The following is a 27,219-nucleotide window of genomic DNA, read 5'->3' as shown; positions in this document are numbered from 1 at the left end:
CTCCCCGCAGTGGATTTAATGACATAGACACATAGCAGCTACGTGGTGATATAAGTTCATAAATGAAAAACCCTGTAGTCTCACATTGATGAACTAAAAGCACAAAAAAAGAGGGAAATATGATTTTTATAGAGTCTTTACAGTGAGGTACTTTGTGCAAATGAGCCCCCGGTGTGAAATTTTCTATCTGTACTCGGATTCCCAGGTCAAATTTGCCTAATTTAGCAGCGAAAATTCATGTAAAAAGCTTTCAGGATTTGGCTTAACAGCTTCTGTTGTTACAGATGAAGCATTAAGTTACGATGTAGAAAATGATGCAAACAATCAGCGTTCAGGAACGTTATAAATGGCTCGGCTCTAAAAGCCTTCTACACTCGTGGAGTACGGAAAGTTCATTTGTTTGACTTGTGTCCTTGAAATCTCTATTGTTTCTCCACTGGGACGTCCGTCTTAGAGATCGCGGAGACATTTAGCGTGCGGCAGATCAGTTATCGCAACTGTTCTGTTTATTATTTAGGAATAGGTAGCATGTGAATAATGATAATAATATATGGTAAAATATGGGGGTGGAAGGGGGGGGGGGGGAGGGTAGTATATTAAATCAGGTACAACCAACAAAATTCCTTTAGTGTTGCCTTTTGCAACCAGTCAGATATTTCAGACTATTCTGTAACAGTTATAAATGAGTTTTTAGATTTATGTTCTTTAACTGCAGATAAAATTGACAAATTTATCAGTCTATTGCCATCTGATGACCACAAGTGGTATTGCGTAAGAAAGAAGTTATAACTACTAACGCTATTAATAAATAAATAACGCTATATATATATATATATATATATATATATATATATATATATATATATATATAGCAGTTCAGAGGATAAGTGTCTGATTGCAGAGTGTCTAGGACCCCCCACAATCTGTCTTGAATGTGGACCCGACTTTCCCCACTAAATGGAGCGGTGGGTAGGTATGTACTCCATTTATTGTCTATGGTAGCGTTGGAGATGCTTGAGTATCTGATTGATAGCTTTTCCTGTACAGAGACTCCTATTGGCAATGTTGAGAATCAGCACTGAGTGTGTAGGTAAGAAAGACTCACAGGCTTTCTCTATTAGAGAGCCAAGAAGCAGGACTCACAGGCTTTCTCAATGAATGGGCAGGGACTCAGGACACAGAGGCTTTCTCTATTAGTGGACCGGAAAGCAGAACTCACAGGCTTACTTTATGAGTGGGGGAGGGGAGCAGAAATCACAGGCTTTTTCTATGTGTAGACAGGGATGCAGGACTCACAGGCTTTCTTTATGAGTGAGGGGAGCAGGACTCACAGGGGGTCTATTTGAGTGGTCTTGGGTCAGGATCTACAGGTGTTCTCTATGAGTGGTCTTGGGTCAGGATCTACAGGTGTTCTCTATGAGTGGTCTTGGGTCAGGATCTACAGGTGTTCTCTATGAGTGGTCTTGGGTCAGGATCTACAGGTGTTCTCTATGAGTGGTCTTGGGTCAGGATCTACAGGTACTCTCCATGAGTGGTCTTGAGTCAGGATCTACAGGCGTTCTCTATGATTGGTCTTGGGTCAGGATTAGTGTTGCTCGCGAATATTCGCAATGCGAATTTTATTCGCGAATTCGTGAATATTCGCGAATATAGCACTATATATTCATAATTACGAATATTCATATTTTTTTTTCTTTTTTCACAGTACACATCACAGTGATCATCCCTCTCTGCTTCCAGCTTGTGTGGTGTAAAGAAGGCTCTAATACTACTGTGCGAATGTTCGCATATGCGAAAATTAGCATATGCTAATTTTCACATATGCAAATTTTCGCATATGCTAATTTTCGCATATGTTAATTTTTGCATTCGCAAATTTACGCTTATGCGAAAATAAAATGCGAATAGTACGAATATGCGAATATTCGCGAATATATGACGAATATTTGTCCATGTGTTCGCGAATATTCGCGAATTCGAATATGGCCTATGCCGCTCAACACTAGGATGTACAGGCGTTCTATATGAGCGTCTTGGGTCAGGATATTTAGGCGTTCTTTATGAGAGATCTTGGGTCAGGATGTACAGGCATTGTATATAAGTGGTCTTGGGTCAGGATTAGGGAATCGAATCTGACGAATATAAATTTGTTACGAATTTCAGGAAAAATTCTATTCACAACGAATGTAAATATCGCTGTGATTCGATTGCGTGAATCGCTTCATTAAACTCCAGTTAGTGCGGTTCATGTTCCAGGGCATCTAAAATGGCGGATCCACATGTGAGCACATGGGGCAAGGAATCCTGGGAAGGCAGGGATGACCCTGAATCACGTACAGCATGCAGCCTATCAGCAGCCAGCCACCCCTATATAATCGGCAGCTATCTTGCGGCCACTCACATCAGCGTTCTATTGCAGAGAGAGAGAGCAGTGTGTTGTACAGAAAAGCTTTTAAACAGCAGTGATTCACCTCAAGACCACATCCAGCCTAAAAGCACTGATAGGGAAGGGAGAGAGAAAGTACAATTGAGGGTATATTAGAGCAGCGATTCACCTCAAGCCCAAATCCAGCCTACAAGCACAGATAGGGAAAGGAGAGGGATTGGGAGAGAAAATGCAATTGTGGGTGTATTACAGCAGTGATTCACCTCAAGCCCAATTCCAGCCTAGAAGCACTAACAGGGATAGGAGTGAGATTGAGAGAGAAAGTACAATTGTGGGTGTATTACAGCAGTGATTCACCTCAAGCCCAAATCCAGCCTAGAAGCACGGATAGGGAAGGGAGTTAGATTAAGAGAGAAAGTTCAATTTTGGGTGTAGTACACAGTGACTGTGTGCTGCCACACTGGTGTTCACTACAACTGAAAAGCTAATAGTATCCAACCAGTTAGGGTGAACAGAGCACTAAAAGCGTATTGTCCTCTAAGTGTAACAAGTGCGTACATGGATGTGGTGTACCATTTTATTCCTGTTAAAGTCTTAAGGGCCTAGATACTGTGAAAGGCCATCAAAAAGTACACACCTGTTCAAAAATACACACTTGTTGGTGTTGTAGACAAATACTGTTTTAAGCGTAGTGGAGCAGATGCCACTCCCCACATAAGTGCATACTACGTACGTACATAGGTACATGTACGTGGTGTACCATTTTGTTCCTGTTAAAGTCTTAAGGGCTTAGATACTGTGAAAGGCCAGCAAAAAGTACACACCTGCTGCTGTTGTAGACAAATACTGTTTTAATCTTTGTGGAACTTATTCTATACCCCTTATATACGCACTACGTATGTCAGGCAGAGAAGTGCCAGGACGTGCACAAAGGAGTGGCAGAAGCCTAAATATATCTGGCGCAGGCAGAGGTTGCAGCACACTAGGGGCGAGTGGCAGTATGAATCTCAGCGAGAGGCCTGAGCTCCTTGAATCAGCTAGCGGTCGTGTCTCGACCAGCAACCCATCTGTTGTCATTACCTTGTTAACTCGGTCATCCACTTCATCACAAGTGACATCTGACACCCCCAGTCAACAGTTGGTGGGTTCCTCAGACACAACCATCAGTTGGCATGACCTAAGAGCATTCCCTGTCCTCCAATTGCCTCTGTCCTATGCTGTTCCCTCCCCCATAGAAGTATCCTATGCTGTGAGTTCAAGTGGTAGCAGGGAAAAAGGAATCCGATCCTGGCGCTCACCTGTGCGGCAGCTGAGGAAATTATGTCAGGAGCCGTGATGAGGTAAAAGATGCACTTTATTTTGGATAAAGCAGGGACTACGCGTTGCGAGGGGACACGCTCCCCTCTTCCTCAGGTCCAATCATCAGTTGATTGGACCTGAGGAAGAGGGGAGCATGTCCCCTCGCAACGCGTAGTCCCTGCTTTATCCAAAATAAAGTGCATCTTTTACCTCATCACGGCTCCTGACATAATTCCCTCAGCTGCCGCACAGGTGAGCGCCAGGATCGGATTCCTTTTTCCCTTCTACCACTCATACTCTCAGACCGTCCGGCTGGACGGGTGGATCCGGGCAGCACACCGTGGATTTCCACTTACCCACACCAGTTGGGCCCCTTCAAGCTGCAACAGGTGTTATGCTCTCAGCATAACACCACCAGGTGAGAGCATTCCTTACGGGTCAGCTGTCACTTGTAATAAGGATAACGGCACATAAACAGGCGCATTGTCCCTTTTTGTCTTTCATACTTCTATGCTGTGAGTTCAGCTCCACTTTTTAGTCAGGACGATCTACTAGAGGACAGTCAGCAGTTACTACCCAGTAGTGATGAGGAGAGTGGCGTGGTAGGTGGTTTTGGGAGCGTTCAAGCTCCTGAAGCACACACTGTTAAGGAACCTGAGGAGGATATCAGTGACATGCAGACACAACTTGATGATGATGAAGCCCATTGCACTTGGGAGCCGGGTGCAGAAGGGGCTTCATCTTCATCAGGAGAAGAGGGTGGCAGGTTGCCCGTGAGGCAGCAGTTGAGCCAGCAAGGTGGTAGCATGGTTGGGGTGGCAGAAGTGGAAAGTCTGGAACCAAACATGCCGGGTAGACCACCCGCTTCGCGGCGGCCTACCTGCCCGGGAGGTAGTGGAACAGGGGTCCCTGGAGTTGGCGGCAGTAGCAGTCAGTCAGTGCGGACTGTTGGGGGGAAAATCAGCTACTATGCGGTGTGGCAGTTTTTATAAATTATCCAGAGGATGTTAACATGGCCACATGCAATTTAAAAAAATATCTTTAGTCTTTTCAATTGTGAAGCCCTTTGGTCTCGTCAGGCTGCCGCCACCTCCAGGCTCTATCATTGTGCCATCATGTGGTCTCCTCATGCTGCTGGCATTTTACATACATTTTTTTTATGTTAATGTATTTAAAATCTTTAATTTTAAAATATATCTTTAATCTTTTAAATTGTGAGGCCCTATGGTCTCTTCATGCTGCCTGCACATTACATACATTTTTTTTTAAAGATAATCTGTTTAAAATCTTGCTGCCACCTCCAGGCTTGTACATTTTGCCACTATATGGTCTCCTTATGCTCCTGCCACCTCCAGGTTGTGTCATTGTGCCGCCATGTGGTCTCCTCATGCTGCTGGCACAAATTTTAAATAAATAATTTTAATAAATTTTAATAAATAAATTTTTATTTTATAAAATGTTAATTAATTCATTTTAATTTTAATTAACAATTTTCTAAAAAAATTCCCCTCTACATACCACGTGTACAGGGCACGGTGGTGTCACGCTGTTCTTCACATGGTTTGCCTTGGCGAACGGAGTCACACAGGGGAGGAACTACTAAAAATCATTCATCAAGAAATCCAATCATGGCTTACTCCATGAAAACTGGAAATGGTAACCATGGTGACCGACAACGGTAAGAACATCTTGTCTTCGCTGCTTCAATGAAGTCTGAGCCATATAGCTGGAATTACCACGGCTGCTGGCACCAGACTTGCCCTCCACTGGGTCCTCAATCTAGATGAGTGAATCAAATCGGACGAATCAAAATTTTTAAAAATTCGATCTTCTCTATTTGTCGTCATATATTACCTCTGGAATTACTACAAGAATCCAATGAAACATTGGAGCGATAACAATGAACCATAACTTATTAAATGAAACATTTGCAGTTCCACACAGAGTAAGACAGTAGGGGGGGTTGCGCTGGGAGGCAGGGACTGGAACAGGTGGTAGCTCACCTCGTGGCGGATCGCCAGCTCCAAGCTCACCAGAATGGGTCCTCAAAAATGTATTTTTAAAAATGAAAATTAAATAAAATAAAAATTACATACAAAAATATGGTTTCCCTGCTGCCACATCCAGACGCTCTACGACATTAATTCTCATGGTGACACCTGTAATCTGCATGTCATACTGAATTACAGTATTATTTCACTGACACAGCACACTCCCTATGCATGTTACGACAAGGCAAAGTGTTCTTCACCCGTATAGAGGCTCTCTGTAGGTAAGAAATAGCCGTTTTTATTGGCCGAATCAAATTTTTCAAAAATTCGCTCATTTCTAGACAGGATCTACAGGTGTTCTCTATGAGTGGTCTTGGGTCAGGATGTACAGGTGTTCTATGTGAGTGGTCTTGGGTCAGGATTAGTGTTGCTCGCGAATATTCGCAATTCGAATATTATTCGCGAATATCGTATATTCGCGAATTCGCGAATTTCGCGAATATAGCGCTATATATTCGTAATTACGAATATTCGTTTTTTTTTTTTTTTGTTTTTTTTTCTTCACAGTACACATCACAGTGATCACCCCTCTCTGCCTCCAGCTTGTGTGGTGTAAAGAAGGCTGTAATACTACTGTGTGAGACTGGCGTGCGACAATTCGCATATGCGAAAATTAGCATATGCTAATTTTCGCATATGCGAATTTCCACATATGCTAATTTTCGCATGCACGTATTTTCGCATACGCGAAAATAAAACGAGAATATAACGAATATGCGAATATTCGCGAATATATGACGAATATTCGTCCATATATTCGCGAATATTCGCGAATTCGAATATGGCCTATGCCGCTCAACACTAGTCAGGATGTACAAGTGTTCTCTTTGAGTGGGCTTGGGTCAGGATGTACAGGCATTCTCTATGAGTGGTCTTGGGTCATGATGTACAGGCGTTCTTTATGAGTGGTCTTGGGTCAGAATGTACAGGAGTTCTATTTGAGTGGTCTTGCACTAGAACTCACAGGCTGGAGGGGGCTGGAGAAGAATTACTTTCTCTGAGAGTCACAGCAGCTATTAAATAATTTATACATTAAAATACCAAATAAAGCAATAGAAAAGCATATGTTCCTAAGCTCAGCTTTTCCTCCCCTGTTCTATATGGGGTGAGGGTGTGATGAGGGCAGATGGAATTACCCTAAGGACAGATGGCATTAAACCCTAGTGTTCATGCCGCCAGGGCGTGGTTCATCCTCTACACCACATGAAGGTATACCGCTGGATTCTGGGCTAGGCACGGGGGAAAATAATGAGTCCAATGCCAAGTTACGGAACAACTGCAGCTTTACTGAGTCAGACAGTCTATACAGCTTGGCTAGGTCCACAGAGTTTACCAGTGACTTCAGATACCACAGGGCTTGCTGGGACTTATAGTAGACAACGACAATTTGATGCAGGGCCACGCTGACTTGAGACAGATTGACTTGGACTGACTTGACTGAGACTGACTATGACTGACTTCACCCCGTTTGTAGCTTACCAGGTTTTGACTTGGACCTGGAGGGTAGTGGACTTGTGGATCTGTGCCTGCGTGGTAGACTTTAGGCCTCTTTAGGACACCAGACACTCTCTCCAGACTTGACCATGCTGCACTTATATGGGGGAGACTCTGGAGGGATTCCATAGGTCACCCTGTAGGTCACTGGTACCTTCCCTAGTTACAATCACATGACAACAGTACTTAAAGGTATAGAACTGCCGGTTCCTGGAGTTGTCTTGTTAGCAGTTGCACCTGTTGGTTAGTAGGAAAAGAGTAAAAGACAAACAAACTCTGGATTCTCTCTTTGAAATTCCTCAGGGTGAAGGGGTCTCCATTGTTGGTGGGAAGGACAGGATTCCCCATGAATAACGGTGCCGTCACTGGAACACCAGGATTCTTGATACTTGCATGGGCCAGGACACTAGCTGCTAGAGCAGGTGATGACCTCGTCGCTGGAGATGAAGGGGCACTGGTGCCTGGTTGGTCTGTGGTGCTGGGTTGTAGATTTTTGAGTGCACAGTCGCTTTGAGAAGAATGTGGTGTGTTCCCCTGTGATGAACAGTCTTGCGACCAGACTTGCAGACAGTAATGTGACAGTAATGACAGATTTGGGAACCTGAGACATGATACTGATGATCGGTGGTGGTTGCGGAGCCTGTGATGCAGCGTGGCTTTGCAGGTGACTTCTGGAGACGGGCGCAGCAGCTGGAGCCTTCAAGATGGCTGCACCCAGGTAACTTCTTGTCTAGGTCTGGTCAGCAAAAGCTTCCCCTGTGCAACACAGGGCGGTTCTTTGGTTCCTCCTCGCTTGATTGAAGACGCGTCACCGCTGGGGACTGACGTGGGTGGAGCTGCGACTACTCGCGCGCGAGAGAGAAACACTGGACCAGATTAACTCTTTCAGGTGCAGACTCTACAGTTCACAATGGCAGATAACAGTCTTCTCTTCCCCTGTTCCCCTCTGTTTCACAAGCGCTTCGGAAAAAAAACTTTTTACTGACAAAGTCCCATACACTTTCTGCTGCAATTTTTTTTCTCATCTGTGTGTGAATTTTCTGCAATACTGGACACAGTTCAGACTGGTTGAATCGGAGCGAAACGCGTTGGCTTGTGAGGTGGGGGAACACCGGAGTATACACTGCGACCTTTGTGGCTGGTATTACTTTAGCATTAGTGCTCTAATTATATGTAAATTGGTGCAGCAATACTAGATTGTTATTTACATTGGCTGCAACTTTACTTTGCTCAAGTGTCACACCAAATGTGATTTGCACTAGGGTGACACAATTAGCCCTGCAGGCAAAAAAAACTCACAACTGTGACGTGAACTGACTGGTTTTATTTCACAGCCAAAAAAGTTATTTTTTTTATTTTTATTTGCACAAGTGTCACACCAAATGTGATTTGCACTAGGGTGACAATGAGCAAAAAAGGTTGCCAGCGGAGTTCCCCTTGTAAGCAGAGGTCCCCAACCAGGGTGCCTCCAGCAGTTGCAAGACACACGGACTGAACTTATAGCCCTTTTAATACTGTAGTTAGTTGCTTGAAGGAACTTAAGTTTTACACTGGAGTACACACGGACTGATATTTGAGCCCTAAAAAGGTCTTTTTTGGGTGCTGTCCTTAAAGCAGATGTTACACTAGTGCTTTAAGAGTAAAGTGGACCCTGAATACACCACCTAGCAGCAACCTAGCTATTGCTTTAACTATTACAGCAGGAGCAGCTTCTCTGTCCCTCCACTTTCTAAGCCTGCAGCATGCCGAATGAAGGTAAAATGGTGTCCGTGCAAGAGCTAGGAGGGTCTTGAAGGGACGGACTACTGCTGATTGGCTGTAATGTGTCTGCTGACTCTGACTCACAGGGTCAAAGTTTACCGCCATGTTAAAGTATAGGGGGCGGATCAAACTCCACATATGTTCGCCCGGCGAGGCGAACGCGAACATGCTAAGTTCGCCGGGAACTGTTCGTGGGCAAACAATTCGCGACATCTCTAATCACATTTTGTGACCAGGCTTTATCAATCGAGCGCGGAGTACACAGATCAATGGGATTGTGTGTAACCCCATTGATCTTTATGAGGAATTAAAAATGAGCTCTCATACCACCCCGTGCACGGAAAAATAAAAAAGTTATGGGGGTCAGAAGAGGATAAATTTAAATGTATTAATTTTCATGCATGTAGTTATGATTTTTTCCAAAAGTACGTCAAAATCAAACCGATATAAGTAGGGTATCATTTTAATCGTATGGACCTACAAAATAAAGATAAAGGGTCATTTTAACCCCAAATTTTTTTTTTCCGTTTCGCCGTAGATTTTTGGGTAAAATGACTGATGTAGAATTGGTGGCACAAAAATAGGCCCTGATATGGATTTTTAGGTGCAAAATTGAAAGGGTTATGATTTTTAAAAGGTAAGGAGGGAAAAACGAAAAACAGAAAAATGCTTGGTCCATAAGGGGTTTAAAAAAAATATATGTTTTTTGCCGAAGTACCCATTTAATGCCCCAATGATACCATATATGCATGCCTACCTCTCTCTCTCTCTCTATGGGAGGTGGATGGAATTACAAATGAGACCCATTTAAAGGGGTATTCCGGCCCTAGACAACTTATTCCCTATCAAAAGGATGGGGGATAAGATGTCTGATCGCGGGGATCCCGCCGCTGGGGATTCCCGTTATCTCCCTGCTGCACCCACTTGTCATCAGCCTCACAGAGAGAAGATCACACTGTGTCTGATGACTCACCATACAGGGGCCGGAGTATTGTGATGTCACGGCTCCGCCACCTTGTGATGTCACACCCCACCCCGTCAATACAAGCCTATAGGAGGGGGCGTGATGACCGCCATGCCCCCTCCCATAGACTTGCATTGAGGGGACGTGACGTTACGAGGGGGCGGAGCCGTGACATTACAATACCCCGGCCCCTGTATGGTGAGTCATCAGAAACAGAGCGATGTTCGCTCCGTGAGGCTGATGACAAGTGGGTGCAGCAGGGAGATCGGTGGGACCCTGTGATCAGACATCTTATCATCTATCCTTTGGATAGGGGATAAGATGTCTGGGGCCGAAGTACCCCTTTGAATGCAGAGGACTGAGTTGCAATGCCAAATGTAGCCCACTGACAAGAGTGGCGCTGTTTCTTACAGTCTCCTTTATAAGCGCAGGGCAGCTCCATATATAAGGGCAGGGCATCTTACAGTACCCATCTTACAGTCTCCTTTATAAGGGCAGGGCATCTTACACTACCCATCTTACAGTCTCCTTTATAAAGGCAGGGCATCTCCTTATGTTAGGGCAGGGCATCTTACACTACCCATCTTACAGTCTCCTTTATAAGGGCAGGGCATCTTACAGTACCCATCTTACAGTCTCCTTTATAAGGGCAGGGCATCTCCTTATATAAGGGCAGGGCATCTTACAGTACCCATCTTACAGTCTCCTATATAAGGCCAGGACATCTCCTTATATAAGGGCAGGGCATCTTACAGTACCCATCTTACAGTCTCCTATATAAGGCCAGGACATCTCCTTATATAAGGGCAGGGCATCTTACAGTACCCATCTTACAGTCTCCTATTTAAGGGCAGGGCATCTTCTTATATAAGGGCAGGGCATCTTACAGTACCCATCTTACAGTCTCCTATTTAAGGGCAGGACATCTCCTTATATAAGGGCAGGGCATCTTACAGTACCCATCTTACAGTCTCCTATTTAAGGGCAGGGCATCTTCTTATATAAGGGCAGGACATCTTACAGTACCCATCTTACAGTCTCCTTTATACAGGCAGGGCATCTCCTTATGTAAGGGCAGGGCATCTTACACTACCCATCTTACAGTCTCCTTTATAAGGGCAGGGCATCTTACAGTACCCATCTTACAGTCTCCTTTATAAGGGCAGGGCATCTCCTTATATAAGGGCAGGGCATCTTACAGTACCCATCTTACAGTCTCCTATATAAGGCCAGGACATCTCCTTATATAAGGGCAGGGCATCTTACAGTACCCATCTTACAGTCTCCTATATAAGGCCAGGACATCTCCTTATATAAGGGCAGGGCATCTTACAGTACCCATCTTACAGTCTCCTATTTAAGGGCAGGGCATCTTCTTATATAAGGGCAGGGCATCTTACAGTACCCATCTTACAGTCTCCTATTTAAGGGCAGGACATCTCCTTATATAAGGGCAGGGCATCTTACAGTACCCATCTTACAGTCTCCTATTTAAGGGCAGGGCATCTTCTTATATAAGGGCAGGGCATCTTACAGTACCCATCTTACAGTCTCCTATTTAAGGGCAGGGCATCTTCTTATATAAGGGCAGGGCATCTTACAGTACCCATCTTACAGTCTCCTATATAAGGCCAGGACATCTCCTTATATAAGGGCAGATCATCTTACAGTACCCATTTTACAGTCTCCTTCATAAGGGCAGGGCATCTCCTTATATAAGGGCAGGACATCTTACAGTGCCCATCTTACAGTCTCCTATTTAAGGGCAGGGCATCTTCTTATATAAGGGCAGGGCATCTTACAGTACACATCTTACAGTCTCCTTTATAAGGGCAGGGCATCTTCTTATATAAGGGCAGGGCATCTTACAGTACCCATCTTACAGTCTCCTATTTAAGGGCAGGGCATCTTCTTATATAAGGGCAGGGCATCTTACAGTACACATCTTACAGTCTCCTTTATAAGGGCAGGGCATCTTCTTATATAAGGGCAGGGCATCTTACAGTACCCATCTTACAGTCTCCTATATAAGGCCAGGACATCTCCTTATATAAGGGCAGATCATCTTACAGTACCCATTTTACAGTCTCCTTTATAAGGGCAGGGCATCTCCTTATATAAGGGCAGGACATCTTACAGTGCCCATCTTACAGTCTCCTATATATGGGCAGGGCATCTCCTTATATAAGGGCAGAGCATCTTACAGTACCCATCTTACAGTCTCCTTTATAAGGGCAGGGCATCTCCTTATATAAGGGCAGAGCATCTTACAGTACCCATCTTACAGTCTCCTTTATAAGGGCAGGGCATCTCCTTATATAAGGGCAGGGCATCTTACAGTACCCATCTTGCAGTCTCCTTTATAAGGGCAGGGCATCTCCTTATATAAGGGCAGAGCATCTTACAGTACCCATCTTACAGTCTCCTTTATAAGAGCAGGGCATCTCCTTATATAAGGGCAGGGCATCTTACAGTACCCATCTTACAGTCTCCTTTATAAGGGCAGGGCATCTCCTTATATAAGGGCAGAGCATCTTACAGTACCCATCTTACAGTCTCCTATATAAGGCCAGGACATCTCCTTATATAAGGGCAGGGCATCTTACAGTACCCATCTTACAGTCTCCTATATAAGGCCAGGGCATCTCCTTATATAAGGGCAGGGCATTGTACAGTACCCATCTTACAGTCTCCTATATAAGGCCAGGACATCTCCTTATATAAGGGCAGAGCATCTTACAGTACCCATTTTACAGTCTCCTTTATAAGGGCAGGGCATCTCCTTATATAAGGGCAGGGCATCTTACAGTACCCATCTTGCAGTCTCCTTTATAAGGGTAGGGCATCTCCTCATATAAGGGCAGAGCATCTTACAGTACCCATCTTACAGTCTCCTTTATAAGGCCGGGACATCTCCTTATATAAGGGCAGGGCATCTCCTTATATAAGGGCAGGGCATCTTACAGTACCCATCCTACAGTCTCCTTTATAAGGGCAGGGCATCTCCTTATATAAGGGCAGAGCATCTTACACTACCCATCTTACAGTCTCCTATATAAGGCCGAGACATCTCCTTATATAAGGGCAGGGCATCTCCTTATATAAGGGCAGAGCATCTTACAGTACCCATCTTGCAGTCTCCTTTATAAGGGCAGGGCATCTCCTTATATAAGGGCTGGGCATCTTACACTACCCATCTTACAGTCTCCTATATAAGGCCGGGACATCTCCTTATATAAGGGCAGAGCATCTTACACTACCCATCTTACAGTCTCCTATATAAGGCCGAGACATCTCCTTATATAAGGGCAGGGCATCTCCTTATATAAGGGCAGAGCATCTTACAGTACCCATCTTGCAGTCTCCTTTACAAGGGCAGGGCATCTCCTTATATAAGGGCAGAGCATCTTACAGTACCCATCTTACAGTCTCCTTTATAAGGCCGGGACATCTCCTTATATAAGGGCAGGGCATCTTACAGTACCCATCCTACAGTCTCCTTTATAAGGGCAGGGCATCTCCTTATATAAGGGCAGGGCATCTTACAGTACCAAAACTTATCACAGGAGGACAGATTTTATACAGAAATACCGTGTAATATTGCTGGGATGGTTCTTTAACTTCACAAATATTTTGCCTATAAATCTTCTTTGATTAGATGTAAATTTCCGCAGTCCTGCTGGAGTTGTTCTTACAAGACGTGAGGTTACAGAGGAAAGAATAAGGTGCATTTCACTATTTACCTCCAAACTCGCTTGCAGGGAACACACCAATAAAATTGGGGGATTTGATAGACGGAAGCCATTAACACCTTGGCTCAATTGTAATTCTGGGGGAATAAAAGCAAAAAAATTGTTATGATAATGATGATGATGATTATTATCTTTATTTAATGTAGAAACCAAACAATCTGTGTTTGCCCTGGTATCACATGTACCTGGGGACATTTAAGAATTGTGTATATTTTTCCCTTAGTTATATCATTGTTTCCCAACCATGGTGCCTCCAGCTGTGGCAAAACTACAACTCCCAACATGCCCGGACAGCCTTTGGCTGTCCGGGCATGATGGGAGTTGTAGTTTTGCCACAGCTGGAGGCACCATGGTTGGGAAACACTAGCTTATATAGTGCCAGTATACGCTGTAACATTAAACAGATGTAACCTGTGTCGTCCTGATCCCTGGCACATTAAAAGGGTACTCTGGGTAACTAAAATTTATCTCCTAGAAGAACGGGTCCGCCAGTCATCTGGACCTCCAGCCGGTTCAGGGAACCGTCCAGAGGTTATATCCGCTGTCCTGGCATTCATATATATATCTTGGTGTCTTTAAAGGGGTTATCCAGGGGAAAAAATGTTTTTATATATCAACTGGCTCCAGAAAGTTAAACAGATTTGTAAATTACTTCTATTAAAAAATATTAATCCTTTCAGTACTTATGAGCTGCTGAAGTTGAGTTATTCTATTCTATTATTTCTGTCTAAGTGCTCTTTGATGACACGTGTCTCAGGAACTGTCCAGCGTAGAAGCAAATCCCCATAGCAAACCTCTTCTGCTCTGTGCAGTTCCCAAGACAGACAGAGATGTCAGCAGAGAGCACTGTTGTCAGACAGAAAAGAACAACTCAACTTCAGCAGCAAATAATTATGGGAAGGATTAAGATTGTTTTAACAGAAGTAATTTACAAATCTGTTTAACTTTCTGGAGCCAGGCGATAGATATATATATATATATATATATATATATATATATATATATATATATATAAAAGTTTTTTCCTGAAATACCCCTTTAAGACACCAATACAAGTGAATTGCTGAGCGCCGCTGGGGGGAGGGAACACTCTGCTCCAGGGACGTGCACAGACATTTTGGGGGGCAAGGGCTGAACTAAAAAAAAAAAAAAGGCCACTTCTTATAATTGTTCCATATCTGAGGTTTATCTGAACAGGTTTCACAAACCTAATTTTAACATTATTCCTCAATTACTGGAAACAAGAGCGATATAAAAATAAATATTGATAATAATAATTATAATAAAAATAATAATAATAATAATAATAATAATAATAATAATAGTGCATTAGGATATTCCAACAAAACACAATGCTGTGTTGGGTAACACACTCAAGATAACCCTGGCTCCATCTGTATATTGTTTGTCATCACATCCAGCAGTGGACAGACTCTAGTCAAACTGGCCGGGTCCTTCCACCACTTCTAAAAAAAGAATCTCCAAGGAGGGTGGGTATTACCTGGGGTGGGACAATTTCCAGGGGGGTCTGGTGTGGGGTCTATATACAGGGTCTATCTAGTATGCGTGGTCTGTATAAAAGCAGTTGGTATTGGGTCTGTATACTGGAAAGATGGATATAGGGGTCTGGTGTGGGATCTGAATCCAATGGGTCTGGGGTGGGGTCTGTATACAGGGGGTCTGGTGTGAAGTCTGTATACAGGGGGTCTGAAAACAGGGGGCTGGTTTGGGTTATGTATATTGGTGGGCTGGTTCAGGGGCACTCTGCAGGGAACTGATATGGGGTCTGTATACAGGGGGTCTGTATACGGGGGCTGGTGTGAGATCTTTAAACACTGGGTCTGTTTTCTGGGGGTGTGGTGCAGGGTCTGTATCCAGGAGGTCTGGGGTCTGGTGTGGGGCCCGTATACAGGGGATCTGATGCAGGGTCTGTATACAGGAGGTCTGGTACAGTGTCTGTATACAGGGAGTCTAGCGTCGGGTCTGTATACAGAGGGTATGGTGTGGGGACCCCACACCAAAACTCCTGTACAGAGACCCCACACCAAAACCCCTGTATAGAGACCCCACACCAAAACCCCTGTATAAAGACCCCACACCAAAACCCCTGTATAGAGACCCCACACCAAAACTCCTGTATATACAGGGGTTTTGGTGTGGGGTCTTTATACAGGGGTTTTGGTGTGGGGTCTCTATACAGGGGTTTTTGTGTGGGGTCTCTGTACAGGGGTTTTTGTGTGGGGTCTCTGTACAGGAGTTTTGGTGTGGGGTCTTTATACAGAGGTTTTGGTGTGGGGTCTTTATACAGGGGTTTTGGTGTGGGGTCTCTATACAGGGGTTTTGGTGTGGTGTCTCTATACAGGGGTTCTGGTGTCTATACAGGGGGGTCTGTTTTAAGGTATGTTTTTTAGGTGGTCCATACATTTTAAGGGGATGTATTTGTTTAGGATGGCTGATGTGTGACCTGTATTAGCTTCAAGGGTCTGAGATCTGCATTCATATGGACCATGTGCAATTCAAAAGTTGGGGGCAAGAGTCCCATTGGTGGACATGATTAACCAATGTGATGACTTATTTCCTCCATCAGGTTTGCACTACAGAATCCGAGGACCCTCTGTTTGGGTTTAGAAGATAACAGGGCCCAGCCATAAAAATAAAAAGAATGATAAAATCCAGCAACAGAAAACTTCATCATATAGTGGAAAGGATCCATATAAAACCTGGTAAATTTGCAATCACGCCTGTGTACTGAAGGGGTTCCAGCGACACCTCTGACACAAGGCGGGTGGGAGACATTAGTACCGATCTTATCAAAAACGTAGCGACTTTCTACCAAAAACAGCGCCACACCTGTGTTTAGGTTGTGTATGGTATTACAACTGGGCTCCATTCACTTTAATTGTACTGAGCTGCAATACCACACATAACCTGAGGACAAGAGGGGTGCTGTTTCTTGAAGCAGCTAAGTTTTTATACACCAGGAAAGACCCTTTAAAAAGGATCTTGTGTTGCTAACTTTAAATGGGGTATTAATTAGTGATGAGCGGCAGAGGCCATGTTCGAAATCGGGATATTTTGCGAATATATTGATGATTATTCGTCCTACGTTCACTGGCATGCTGAGGGTTGTACTTTTGCAGCAGCTGGAGGCACATTGGTTAGAAAACACTGCCTTCGATTATTACCTGTGTACCTGTCTAGTTTACACAGTCCACAGTTTAATGTGATTGAAGTAAATGAGACTAAGCTGCAATACTACACACGACCTGTGGACAAGTGTGGCGCTGTTTTTGGATGCACTGTTTTTTTTTCTTCTAAACTCTTTTAACCTATTGGTATTGCATTCCTACACTAAGCAACAGACAACACGTAATAGCAAGAAGAATTATGCTACATGACATACAGATTTGTAAATAACCTCTATGTAAAAATCTTAATCCTTCCAGTACTTATCAGCTGCTGTATGCCCCATAGGAAGCTGCGTAGTTCTTTCCAGTCTGACCACAGTGCTCTCTGCTGACTCCTCTGTCCTTGTCAGGAACTGTCCAGAGTAGGAGCAAATCCCCATAGCAACCCTATCCTGCTCTGGACAGTTCCTGACACGGTCAGATGTGGCAGCAAAGAGCACTGTGGTCAGACTGGAAAGAACTACACAACGGGAGCATACAGCAGCTGATAAGTACTGGAAGGGTTAACATTTTTATATAGAAGTAATTTACAAATCTGTTCAACATTCTGGCACCAGTTGATTTGAAAACATTTGTTTTCCACCGGAGTACCCCTTTAAAGATCAAGGTGGAAAACATAACTGCGATAAGCGCTGCCGGCCCCGGACATCATGTAAGATTAGATGAGTGGCCGTCTTTTTTGCTCCGGCTGTGCGCTGGATGAAATGATGTGCTGAGCGCGTTGTTTTATGGAGACGTCGCCACATTAAAGGCTGAGGATGTTTGATCAGGACACAAGTACGTACTGTTCTCCATGCTGAATCTGGATCTGAACTCGTGACCCCACCAGCCGACCAACCTGGAATAAAAGGGAAATAAAAATCATTCTACTCAATTACGGCAGCAGCAGAATGAGCTAATTCCAGACAAACATTCGCTACTGTATATAGGAAAACAGCTCGTAGGCTCAGCAGGCGACAGGCGCAATGTTTTGACATTACGGAGACCATATTGCTGAGTTCAGATCAAACATCACAGTGTGAGATACTAGGGAGCATGAATTTACAATTACTGTCCAGAGAGATAGGAAAACATAGGAAGACGCTGAAGGTCGGAGGGACTGAGGCTGCACGGACCTTTGTAGTCATAAAGGGAGAAAGGAAAGTCAACCGGGCCCCACCTCGAAAAAGCAGAGGGGGGTGGGGGGGGGGGTGTATCCCAGTACACTTGGGAGGGAATTTATCATAAACAATACAAAAAATGTATTCATATTTAATTATTTGATTTATTTAATTTATTTGTTTATTTATTATTTATTTTAATTAATTTAAATGATTACCGTAATTTATTTATATGTATTTGTTTATTGTATTGTTTACTCATTATTTTTTATTATTAATTATTATTATTAATTATTTTCTTCTAATAATTATTTGTCATTTTATTATTATAGTATTTTCTTTTCTTATTTATTCTATTATTTTATTTAATATGAATTTATTTGTTTAAATAAATGTGAAAAATTTATTAATTTTCATTACTTATTTATTATTAATATATCTGTTCATATATTTATTATTTACTTATTAAATTTATTTATATTTATTTCATTCATTAAAGTTATTGATTCATTTAAATGAATTTAAAATATGTATTTATAATTATTTGTTTATTTTATTATTATATTTTATTATTTATTTGTTATATTATTATTATTATTATTATTATTATTATTATTATTTGTTATATTATTATTATTATTATTATTATTATTTATTTATTGATATTTCTGCAAAAATTTTTAAACCCGCAGTGCAAAATATATAATATTGCACGTAATATTCATAAATTTGTGAAAATGAAAGGAAGTCCCTGGATAGTGCAAAAAGAGTGAAAAGTGCACGCACATTCTTACACCACATGATCACTGTAGTACATTTGCACAAAAAATTATTTTTGCGCAAGTGATAAGTTCAGCCAACCAGTGTATCTGCTATTCACACTTTCTTAAGGCGTACAACAAGAAACTAAATGGTGCAGGTTAATGCTCAAAATAAAAAAAAAAACAGTATGCACACAACTGGAGCAGTATGAGAGCTGCAGGGGACCAGCGGGGCAGCTGTAATAGGTAAGTATGGTGTTTATTTCCCTATTTTTTATCGGACCCAGCGCCATATGAATTTTTGCGCTAGTGCTGGACTACTGTTTAACCACTTAACGATGCAGGGCGTACCCGTACGCCCCCGTTTCAGAGTCCTTAAGGACTCAGGGCATACAGGTACGCCCTTTGTTTCCTCGGTCCCCATAACTCACCAAGCGGGGACTGGACGGGATGCCTGCTGAATTCGTTAAGCAGGCCCCCCTTGCAACCCACTGTGGGGGCTGTACAGCTAACTGTACAGCCCCCCTTTTACCACTGTTCTGGTGTCCACAGGGGCATCTACAGGGTCAAAATCTCACTCCAGCTACTGCCAGCTAAGCTCACCATTATGGGGAATAAAAAGTCCAAGCTGGCTCCAAGAGTCATGTTTGCACCCCCCTCACTAGTGTGCTGCAAAGGTATATTATTACACAAAGAAACATTCCTATACATGCTGCAGCAAGATTAAAAGTGGCACATATTGCTCTAAAGTTCTTGACATTAAGCCAATGAGCTCCCCCCAATAGTTTAAGGCAGATCTAGATTGCTTTAAAGGTTTTTACTAGGCCCTATCCCTCCCCATTTTCCATCGAGACATTGCCATAGAGGTGACCCATACAGTCTTGGAAATGCAAGACATGCCCCAATATAGATGACATAGATACTGTACATATTTAACAGAGATTCCTCCATTCAGTGCCAGACATGTTCACATAGAGGTACAAAAAATGTATTCATACAATTCCTGACATGCCCTACTGGTGACAGAAATACTCAATATTGTGTCAGAGATGCCCCTCCCCCCAACAAAATACTAGAGATGCCCCTATACAATGCCAAGCATGGTCCATAATGGAGCCAAAATGCCCCAATATGCTTCCTGAGATGTCTCCATACAGTGCCAGTCATGTTCCCATACAGGTGGCAAAGATGTCCCTGACATCTTTTTGACAGAGATGTCCCCTAGACTACTAGAGAGGCTTCCATAGAGTTCCAGACTACCCCACATGTCAGAGATTACCCCCATACAGTGCATGACCATATTTTGCCATAATTTATCCCCCTGTGCATCCTCAATGCATCCTCAAGTGGTGTCTACTAAGACTAAAGATGTGTCAGGATACACTGGTGACACATATGTAATTCATGTCTGACCGTAATAACCATTAGCTGACCGGGTGGTCACCCAGAAACCGTTGACTCCTACCATGGTAATATGCAACCACTGTTCAGAAACTGCTGCAGATAAGACTAAAGAATCCTATCTATAACCAATTCTACAGGAGAACAGGAAGAACGTAACCCTGGGACATTTCTAATAGTAAACCAGTAATAGGTTAATAGGAAAAGAGAACGTTACGTACGATGGTTTAATGGTGCAGGAATGCTTCTCATGGATGAACGCTCCAGCCAGTCCACCAGCCCCAGAGTTCAGATACTGTAACCAAATTTGGGAAATACATTTTATAAAGTGATCATTGTAAAAAAGAATATAAAAGATGCATTATCTGGGGGCTGACCAGCCTGAAACCAACCTCCCAGTATTTATCAGCTGCTGTATGCTCCACAGGAAGTTCTTTTGTTTTTACATTTTCTTTCTGCCTGATCTGCTCTCTACTGACACCTCTGTCCATTTTAGGTACTGTCCAGAGTAGGAGCCAATCCCCATAGAAAACCTATTCTGCTCTGGACAGTTCCTGACATGGACAGAGGTGTCAGCAGAGAGCACTGTGGTGTGACTGAAAGATAAAAAAAAAAAAAAAAAGAACTTCTTGTGGATCATACAGCAGCTGATAAGTACTGGAAGGAATAATATTTTTTTATATAGTAATTTACAAATCTGTTTAACTTTCTGGCACCAGTTGATTAAAAAAATAAATGTTTTTCAGTGGAGTCCCCCTTTAAAGATCAGCAGCACAGCCGGGGCCACTTTAAAACAGTTACCAGCAGCAGCTGTTGAGGGCTGATGCGGGCCTAGACGATCTTCCCCGTTATTTATTTTTTGTTTATTTTCCCTTACCTGGCCGCACTCTGGCAGGCTCCAGTCAGGTGGCCAGTCTTGCGGGCTGTGCAGCCAGTAAAGCATGACAAGCGACGTCCCCTGTCAGCTCCTCTGCGTGGCGTCAGGGACGTTATTTGTCATTCTCAGCCGCCAATGGGCAGAATGGCCACAGAGCTGACTGCTTGTTAAAGAGGCCATGGCCTCTTTAGAGCAGTGACAAGCGGTGGCTGCAGGGGATGACGAGTGACGTCACTGACGCTGCGCAGAGGAGCTGGCAGGGGACGTCACTCATCATGCTTTACTGGCCGCACAGCCCACAATACCTGCCGCCTGACCTGAGCCTGCCGGAGCGTGTCAGGAAAGGGAAAATAAAGAAAAATTAGCAGGGGAGAAGGGGGGCAATGATAATGCACAGGGGGGAAATGAATAACCGGGGGGGGGGGGGGGGGGATCATGGGGCACAGGAGGGGGATCATAGGTGAGAATAATGAGGTACAAGGGGAATCACAGGGAGAAATGATGAGGCATTATGTTGAGAGCTTTATTTTACATTTATTATTTCTTTTATCAAATTTTCCTGTTAGCCCCTTAATGACATAGGACGCAAATGTACGTCCTGATGCCCTGGTACTAAGCGCACCAGGACTTACATTTACATCCTGTACATACCGCAAGCACCAGACTGGTGCTCGCATTATGCGCAGCAGGTCACGGCTGCTATCAGCAGCCAGGGACCCGTCTGTAATGGTGGACATTAGCAATCGCACTGATGTTTGCCATTAACCCCTCAGATGCCATGATCAATACAGATCACGGCATCTGCGGCAATGCGGTTGTAAAAATGGATGATCAAATCGCCCGCAGCACTGACGCAGGGATCCGATCATCTAACATGGCGGATGGCATAGGGTAAGTAATCTAGGGAGAAGGGCCTTGGTAAGAAAGATGACCAAGAACCCAGTGGTCACTCTGGCTGAGCTATAAAGACTCTGTTCAGATGGGAGAAACTTCCAGAAGGTCAATAATCACTCTACCAATCTGAACTTTATGGTGAAATAAGCTTCCTCAGTAAAAGACACATGAAAGCTACCTGGAGTAAAAAAAAAATACCTAAATGATTCTCAGACTGTGAGAAACAAGTTTCTCTGGTCTGAGGAAACCAAAATGGAGAAAACCAGGCACTGTTTCTCACCTGCTCAATACCATCCCTACAGTGAAGCATGGTGGGGGCAACATTATGCTGTGGGGGCAGGAAGACTGGTCAGAGTAAAATGAAAGCTGAATGGAACACAGAACAGAGATATTGTTAATAAAAACCTGATTCAGAGCTCTGGACCTCAAAAAGGGCTGAAGTTCACCTTCAAACAAGACAATGACCCTAGTCAAGACAACTTAGGAGCGGCTTAGGGACAACTCTGTGAATGTCCTTGAGTGGCCCAATGGAACATTTTTGGAGAGAACTGAAAATGGCTTCCACCAACAGTCCTCATCCAACCTGAGTGAGCTTGAGAGGATCTGCAGAGAAGAATGGAAGGAAATCCCCAAATCCAGGTGTAAACCTTGTGTCCTCATCCCCAAGAAGACTGGAAGCTGGAATCACTACCAAAAGGGCTTCAACTAAGTCCTGAGTAAAGGGTATGAATACTTATGTCACTGTGAGATTTTAGCTTTTCCATTTCAATTAATTAAATGTGTAAAAACATTTTAAAGGTTTTGCCATATAAAACCAAAGGTATCACTTTTTGACCTGTGGGGTCTGATCTTTGATAGCTCTGTTCTAGAGAACTTTCATTTTTATTATTAGTCCCAGAGAATGGATCTTCACAATTATAAAGTGATGGCTTATCCTAATGATATGTACAGTGAGGCAAAAAAGTATTTAGTCAGCCACCAATTGTGCAATTTCTCCCATTTAAAAAGATGAGAGGCTGTAATTTTCATCATAGGTATACCTCAACTATGAGAGACATAATGTGAAAAAAAAATCCTTAAAATCACATTGACTGATTTGTAAAGAATGTATTTGCAAATTATGGTGGAAAATAAGTATTTGGTCACCTACAAAAAAAGCAAGATTTCTCGCTCTCACAGACCTGTAACTTCTTCTATAAGTCTCCTCTGTCCTCCACTCGTTACCTGTATTAAGGGCTCCTGATTGAACTTGTTATCAGTATAAAAGACACCTGTCCACAACCTCAAGCAGTCACACTCCAAACTCCACTATGGCCAAGACCAAAGAGCTGTCGAAGGACACCAGAAACAAAATTGTAGACCTGCACCAGGCTGGGAAGACTGAATCTGCAATAGGCAAGCAGCTTGGTGGGAAGAAATCAACTGTGGGAGCAATTATTAGAAAATGGAAGACATACAAGACCACTGATAATCTCCCTCGATCTGAGGCTCCACGCAAGATATCACTCTGTGGTGTCAAAATGATCACAAGAACGGTGAGCAAAAATCCCAGAACCACACGGGGGGGGGGGGGGGGGGGGGGGGGTAGTGAATGACCTGCCAGGGACTCAAATCATGCAGTAACAGATGTATCCCCCTGTCACATGGTCAGATGAGACCAAAGTAGAACTTTTTGGAAGAAACTCAACTCGTCATGTTGGGAGGAGAAAGAATGCTGAGTTGCATCCAAAGAACTCCATACCTACTGTGAAGCATGGGAGTGGAAACATGCTTTGGGGCTGTTTTTCTGCTAAGGGACCAGGACGACTGATCCATGTAAAGGAAAGAATGAATAGGACTGTCACGATGCCGGCTGGCAGGAGGTGGATCCTCTGTGCCAGAGAGGGATTGGCGTGGACCGTGCTAGTGGACCGGTTCTAAGTCACTACTGGTATTCACCAGAGCCCGCCGCAAAGCGGGATGGTCTTGCTGCGGCGGTAGTAACCAGGTCGTATCCACTAGCAACGGCTCAACCTCTCTGACTGCTGAAGATAGGCGCGGTACAAGGGAGTAGACAAAAGCAAGGTCGGACGTAGCAGAAGGTCGGGGCAGGCAGCAAGGATCGTAGTCAGGGGCAACGGCAGGAGGTCTGGAACACAGGCTAGGAACACACAAGGGAACGCTTTCACTAGGCACGATGGCAACAAGATCCGGCGAGGGAGTGCAGGGGAAGTGAGGTATACATAGGGAGTGCACAGGTGAACACACTAATTGGAACCACTGCGCCAATCAGTGGCGCAGTGGCCCTTTAAATCGCAGAGACCCGGCGCGCGCGCGCCCTAGGGAGCGTGGCCGCGCGCGCCGGGACAGGACCGACGGAGAGCGAGTCAGGTACGGAAGCCGGGGTGCGCATCGCGAGCGGGCGCCACCCGCATCGCGAATCGCATCCCGGCTGGAGGCGGTATCGCAGCGCACCCGGTCAGTGGATCTGACCGGGGCGCTGCCGTAGCGAGAATGTTGCGAGCGCTCCGGGGAGGAGCGGGGACCCGGAGCGCTCGGCGTAACAGTACCCCCCCCTTGGGTCTCCCCCTCTTCTTGGAGCCTGAGAACCTGAGGACCAGACTTTTATCTAGGATATTGTCCTCAGGTTCCCAGGATCTCTCTTCAGGACCACAGCCCTCCCAGTCAACCAAAAAAAAGGTTTTTCCTCTGACCTTTTTGGAGGCCAGTATCTCCTTTACGGGAAAGATGTCCGAAGAACCGGAGACAGGAGTGGGAGAAATAAGTTTAGGAGAGAAACGGTTGATGATGAGTGGTTTAAGAAGAGAGACATGGAAGGCATTAGGAATACGAAGAGAAGGAGGAAGAAGAAGTTTGTAAGAGACAGGATTAATTTGGCACAAGATTTTGAAAGGACCAAGATAGCGTGGTCCCAATTTGTAGCTGGGAACACGGAAGCGGACATATTTAGCGGAGAGCCATACCTTGTCTCCGGGAGAAAAAATGGGGGGAGCTCTTCTTTTCTTATCGGCAAACTTTTTCATGCGCGAAGAAGCCTGTAAGAGAGAATTTTGGGTCTCTTTCCATATGGTGGAAAGATCACGAGTTATTTCATCCACAGCGGGCAAACCAGAGGGCAAGGGAGTAGGGAGGGGGGGGAAGAGGGTGACTGCCATACACCACGAAAAATGGGGATTTGGAAGAAGATTTAGAGACTCTGAAGTTGTACAAGAATTCGGCCCATGGTAAAAGATCTGCCCAGTCATCCTGGCGGGAGGAAACAAAATGCCGTAAATAATCACCCAGGACCTGGTTAATTCTTTCTACTTGCCCATTGGATTGAGGATGATAAGCAGAAGAAAAGTTTAATTTAATCTTGAGCTGTTTACAGAGAGCCCTCCAGAATTTTGACACGAATTGGACGCCTCTATCCGAGACGATCTGCGTGGGCAACCCGTGAAGACGAAAAATGTGTACAAAAAATTGTTTTGCCAACTGAGGCGCTGAAGGAAGTCCAGGAAGAGGAATAAAATGTGCCATCTTAGAAAATCGATCAACGACCACCCAAACAACAGTGTTGCCACGGGATGGGGGTAAGTCTGTAATAAAGTCCATACCAATAAGAGACCAAGGCTGTTCGGGGACAGGCAGAGGATGAAGGAGACCAGCAGGCTTCTGGCGAGGAGTCTTATCCCGGGCACAGATAGTGCAGGCCCGCACAAAATCAACAACATCCGTCTCCAGAGTCGGCCACCAATAGAAACGAGAGATGAGTTGCAAGGATTTCTTGATGCCCGCATGGCCTGCGAGATGGGAGGAGTGACCCCATTTGAGGATTCCGAGGCGTTGGCGTGGAGAGACGAAGGTCTTCCCTGGAGGAGTTTGCCTGATGGAGGCTGGAGAGGAGGAGATCAGGCAGTCAGGAGGAATGATGTGTTGCGGAGAGAGCTCTGCTTCCGAGGCATCCGAGGAACGAGAGAGAGCATCGGCCCTAATGTTCTTGTCGGCAGGGCGAAAGTGAATTTCAAAATTAAACCGGGCAAAGAACAGAGACCACCTGGCCTGGCGAGGGTTCAGCCGTTGGGCAGACTGGAGATAGGAGAGATTCTTGTGATCGGTGTAAATAATAACTGGAAATTTTGATCCCTCCAGCAGATGCCTCCATTCCTCAAGTGCTAATTTAATGGCCAGTAGCTCTCGATCCCCGATGGAGTAGTTCCTCTCCGCCGGAGAGAAGGTCCTAGAAAAAAACCCACAAGTAACAGCATGCCCAGAAGAATTTTTTTGTAGAAGAACCGCTCCAGCTCCCACTGAGGAGGCATCAACCTCCAATAGGAAGGGTTTAGATGGGTCAGGTCTGGAGAGCACGGGAGCAGAAGAAAAGGCAGACTTGAGCCGTTTAAAGGCGTCTTCCGCTTGAGGAGGCCATGACTTAGGATTGGCATTCTTCTTGGTTAAAGCCACGATAGGAGCCACAATGGTGGAAAAATGTGGAATAAATTGTCTGTAATAATTGGCGAACCCCAAAAAACGTTGGATAGCACGGAGTCCGGAGGGGCGTGGCCAATCTAAGACGGCAGAGAGTTTGTCCTGGTCCATTTGTAGTCCCTGGCCAGAGACCAAGTATCCTAGGAAAGGAAGAGATTGACATTCAAACAGACATTTCTCCATTTTGGCATAAAGTTGATTGTCACGAAGTCTCTGAAGAACCATGCGGACATGCTGGCGGTGTTCTTCTAGGTTGGCAGAAAAAATCAGAATATCGTCCAGATACACAACAACACAGGAATATAAGAGATCACGAAAAATTTAATTAACAAAGTCTTGGAAGACGGCAGGGGCGTTGCACAGGCCAAAGGGCATAACCAAATACTCAAAGTGTCCATCTCTAGTGTTAAATGCCGTTTTCCATTCGTCCCCCTCCCTGATGCGGATGAGATTATAAGCACCTCTTAAGTCCAGTTTGGTAAAGATGTGGGCACCTTGGAGGCGATCAAAGAGTTCAGAGATAAGAGGTAGGGGGTAGCGGTTCTTTACCGTGATTTTATTAAGTCCGCGGTAGTCAATGCAAGGACGTAGGGAGCCATCTTTTTGGACACAAAGAAGAATCCAGCTCCGGCAGGAGAGGAGGATTTGCGGATAAACCCCTTTTTTAAATTTTCCTGGATGTACTCAGACATAGCAAGAGTCTCAGGGGCGGACAGAGGATAAATTCTGCCCCGGGGTGGAGTAGTGCCCGGGAGGAGGTCAATAGGACAGTCATAAGGCCTGTGAGGAGGTAAAGTCTCAGCTTGTTTTTTGCAAAATACGTC

The 27,219-nt window shown here is 44.4% G+C and overlaps 1 protein-coding gene across 9 annotated transcripts in view; it reads right to left on the bottom strand.

The window, feature by feature from the left end:
• KYNU (kynureninase) overlaps window positions 1-27,219 on the bottom strand; it is a 186,731-nt gene that overhangs the window by 13,787 nt on the left and 145,725 nt on the right. For all 9 annotated transcript variants that reach the window (XM_056535590.1, XM_056535587.1, XM_056535589.1 and 6 more), the window contains 3 exons: window positions 20,379-20,452; window positions 17,681-17,733; window positions 13,699-13,784 (listed from right to left, as the gene is read on the bottom strand). In XM_056535590.1, coding sequence (XP_056391565.1) covers window positions 13,699-13,784; window positions 17,681-17,733; window positions 20,379-20,452 — 213 coding nt within the window. The remainder of the gene's footprint in view (window positions 1-13,698; window positions 13,785-17,680; window positions 17,734-20,378; window positions 20,453-27,219) is intronic.

The sequence above is a fragment of the Hyla sarda genome, chromosome 8 (assembly GCF_029499605.1).
Source record: "Hyla sarda isolate aHylSar1 chromosome 8, aHylSar1.hap1, whole genome shotgun sequence".
Lineage (NCBI taxonomy): Eukaryota > Metazoa > Chordata > Amphibia > Anura > Hylidae > Hyla > Hyla sarda.
The sequence above is the reverse complement of the archived record's forward strand: the minus strand, read 5'-3'. Positions and strand labels throughout refer to the sequence as shown.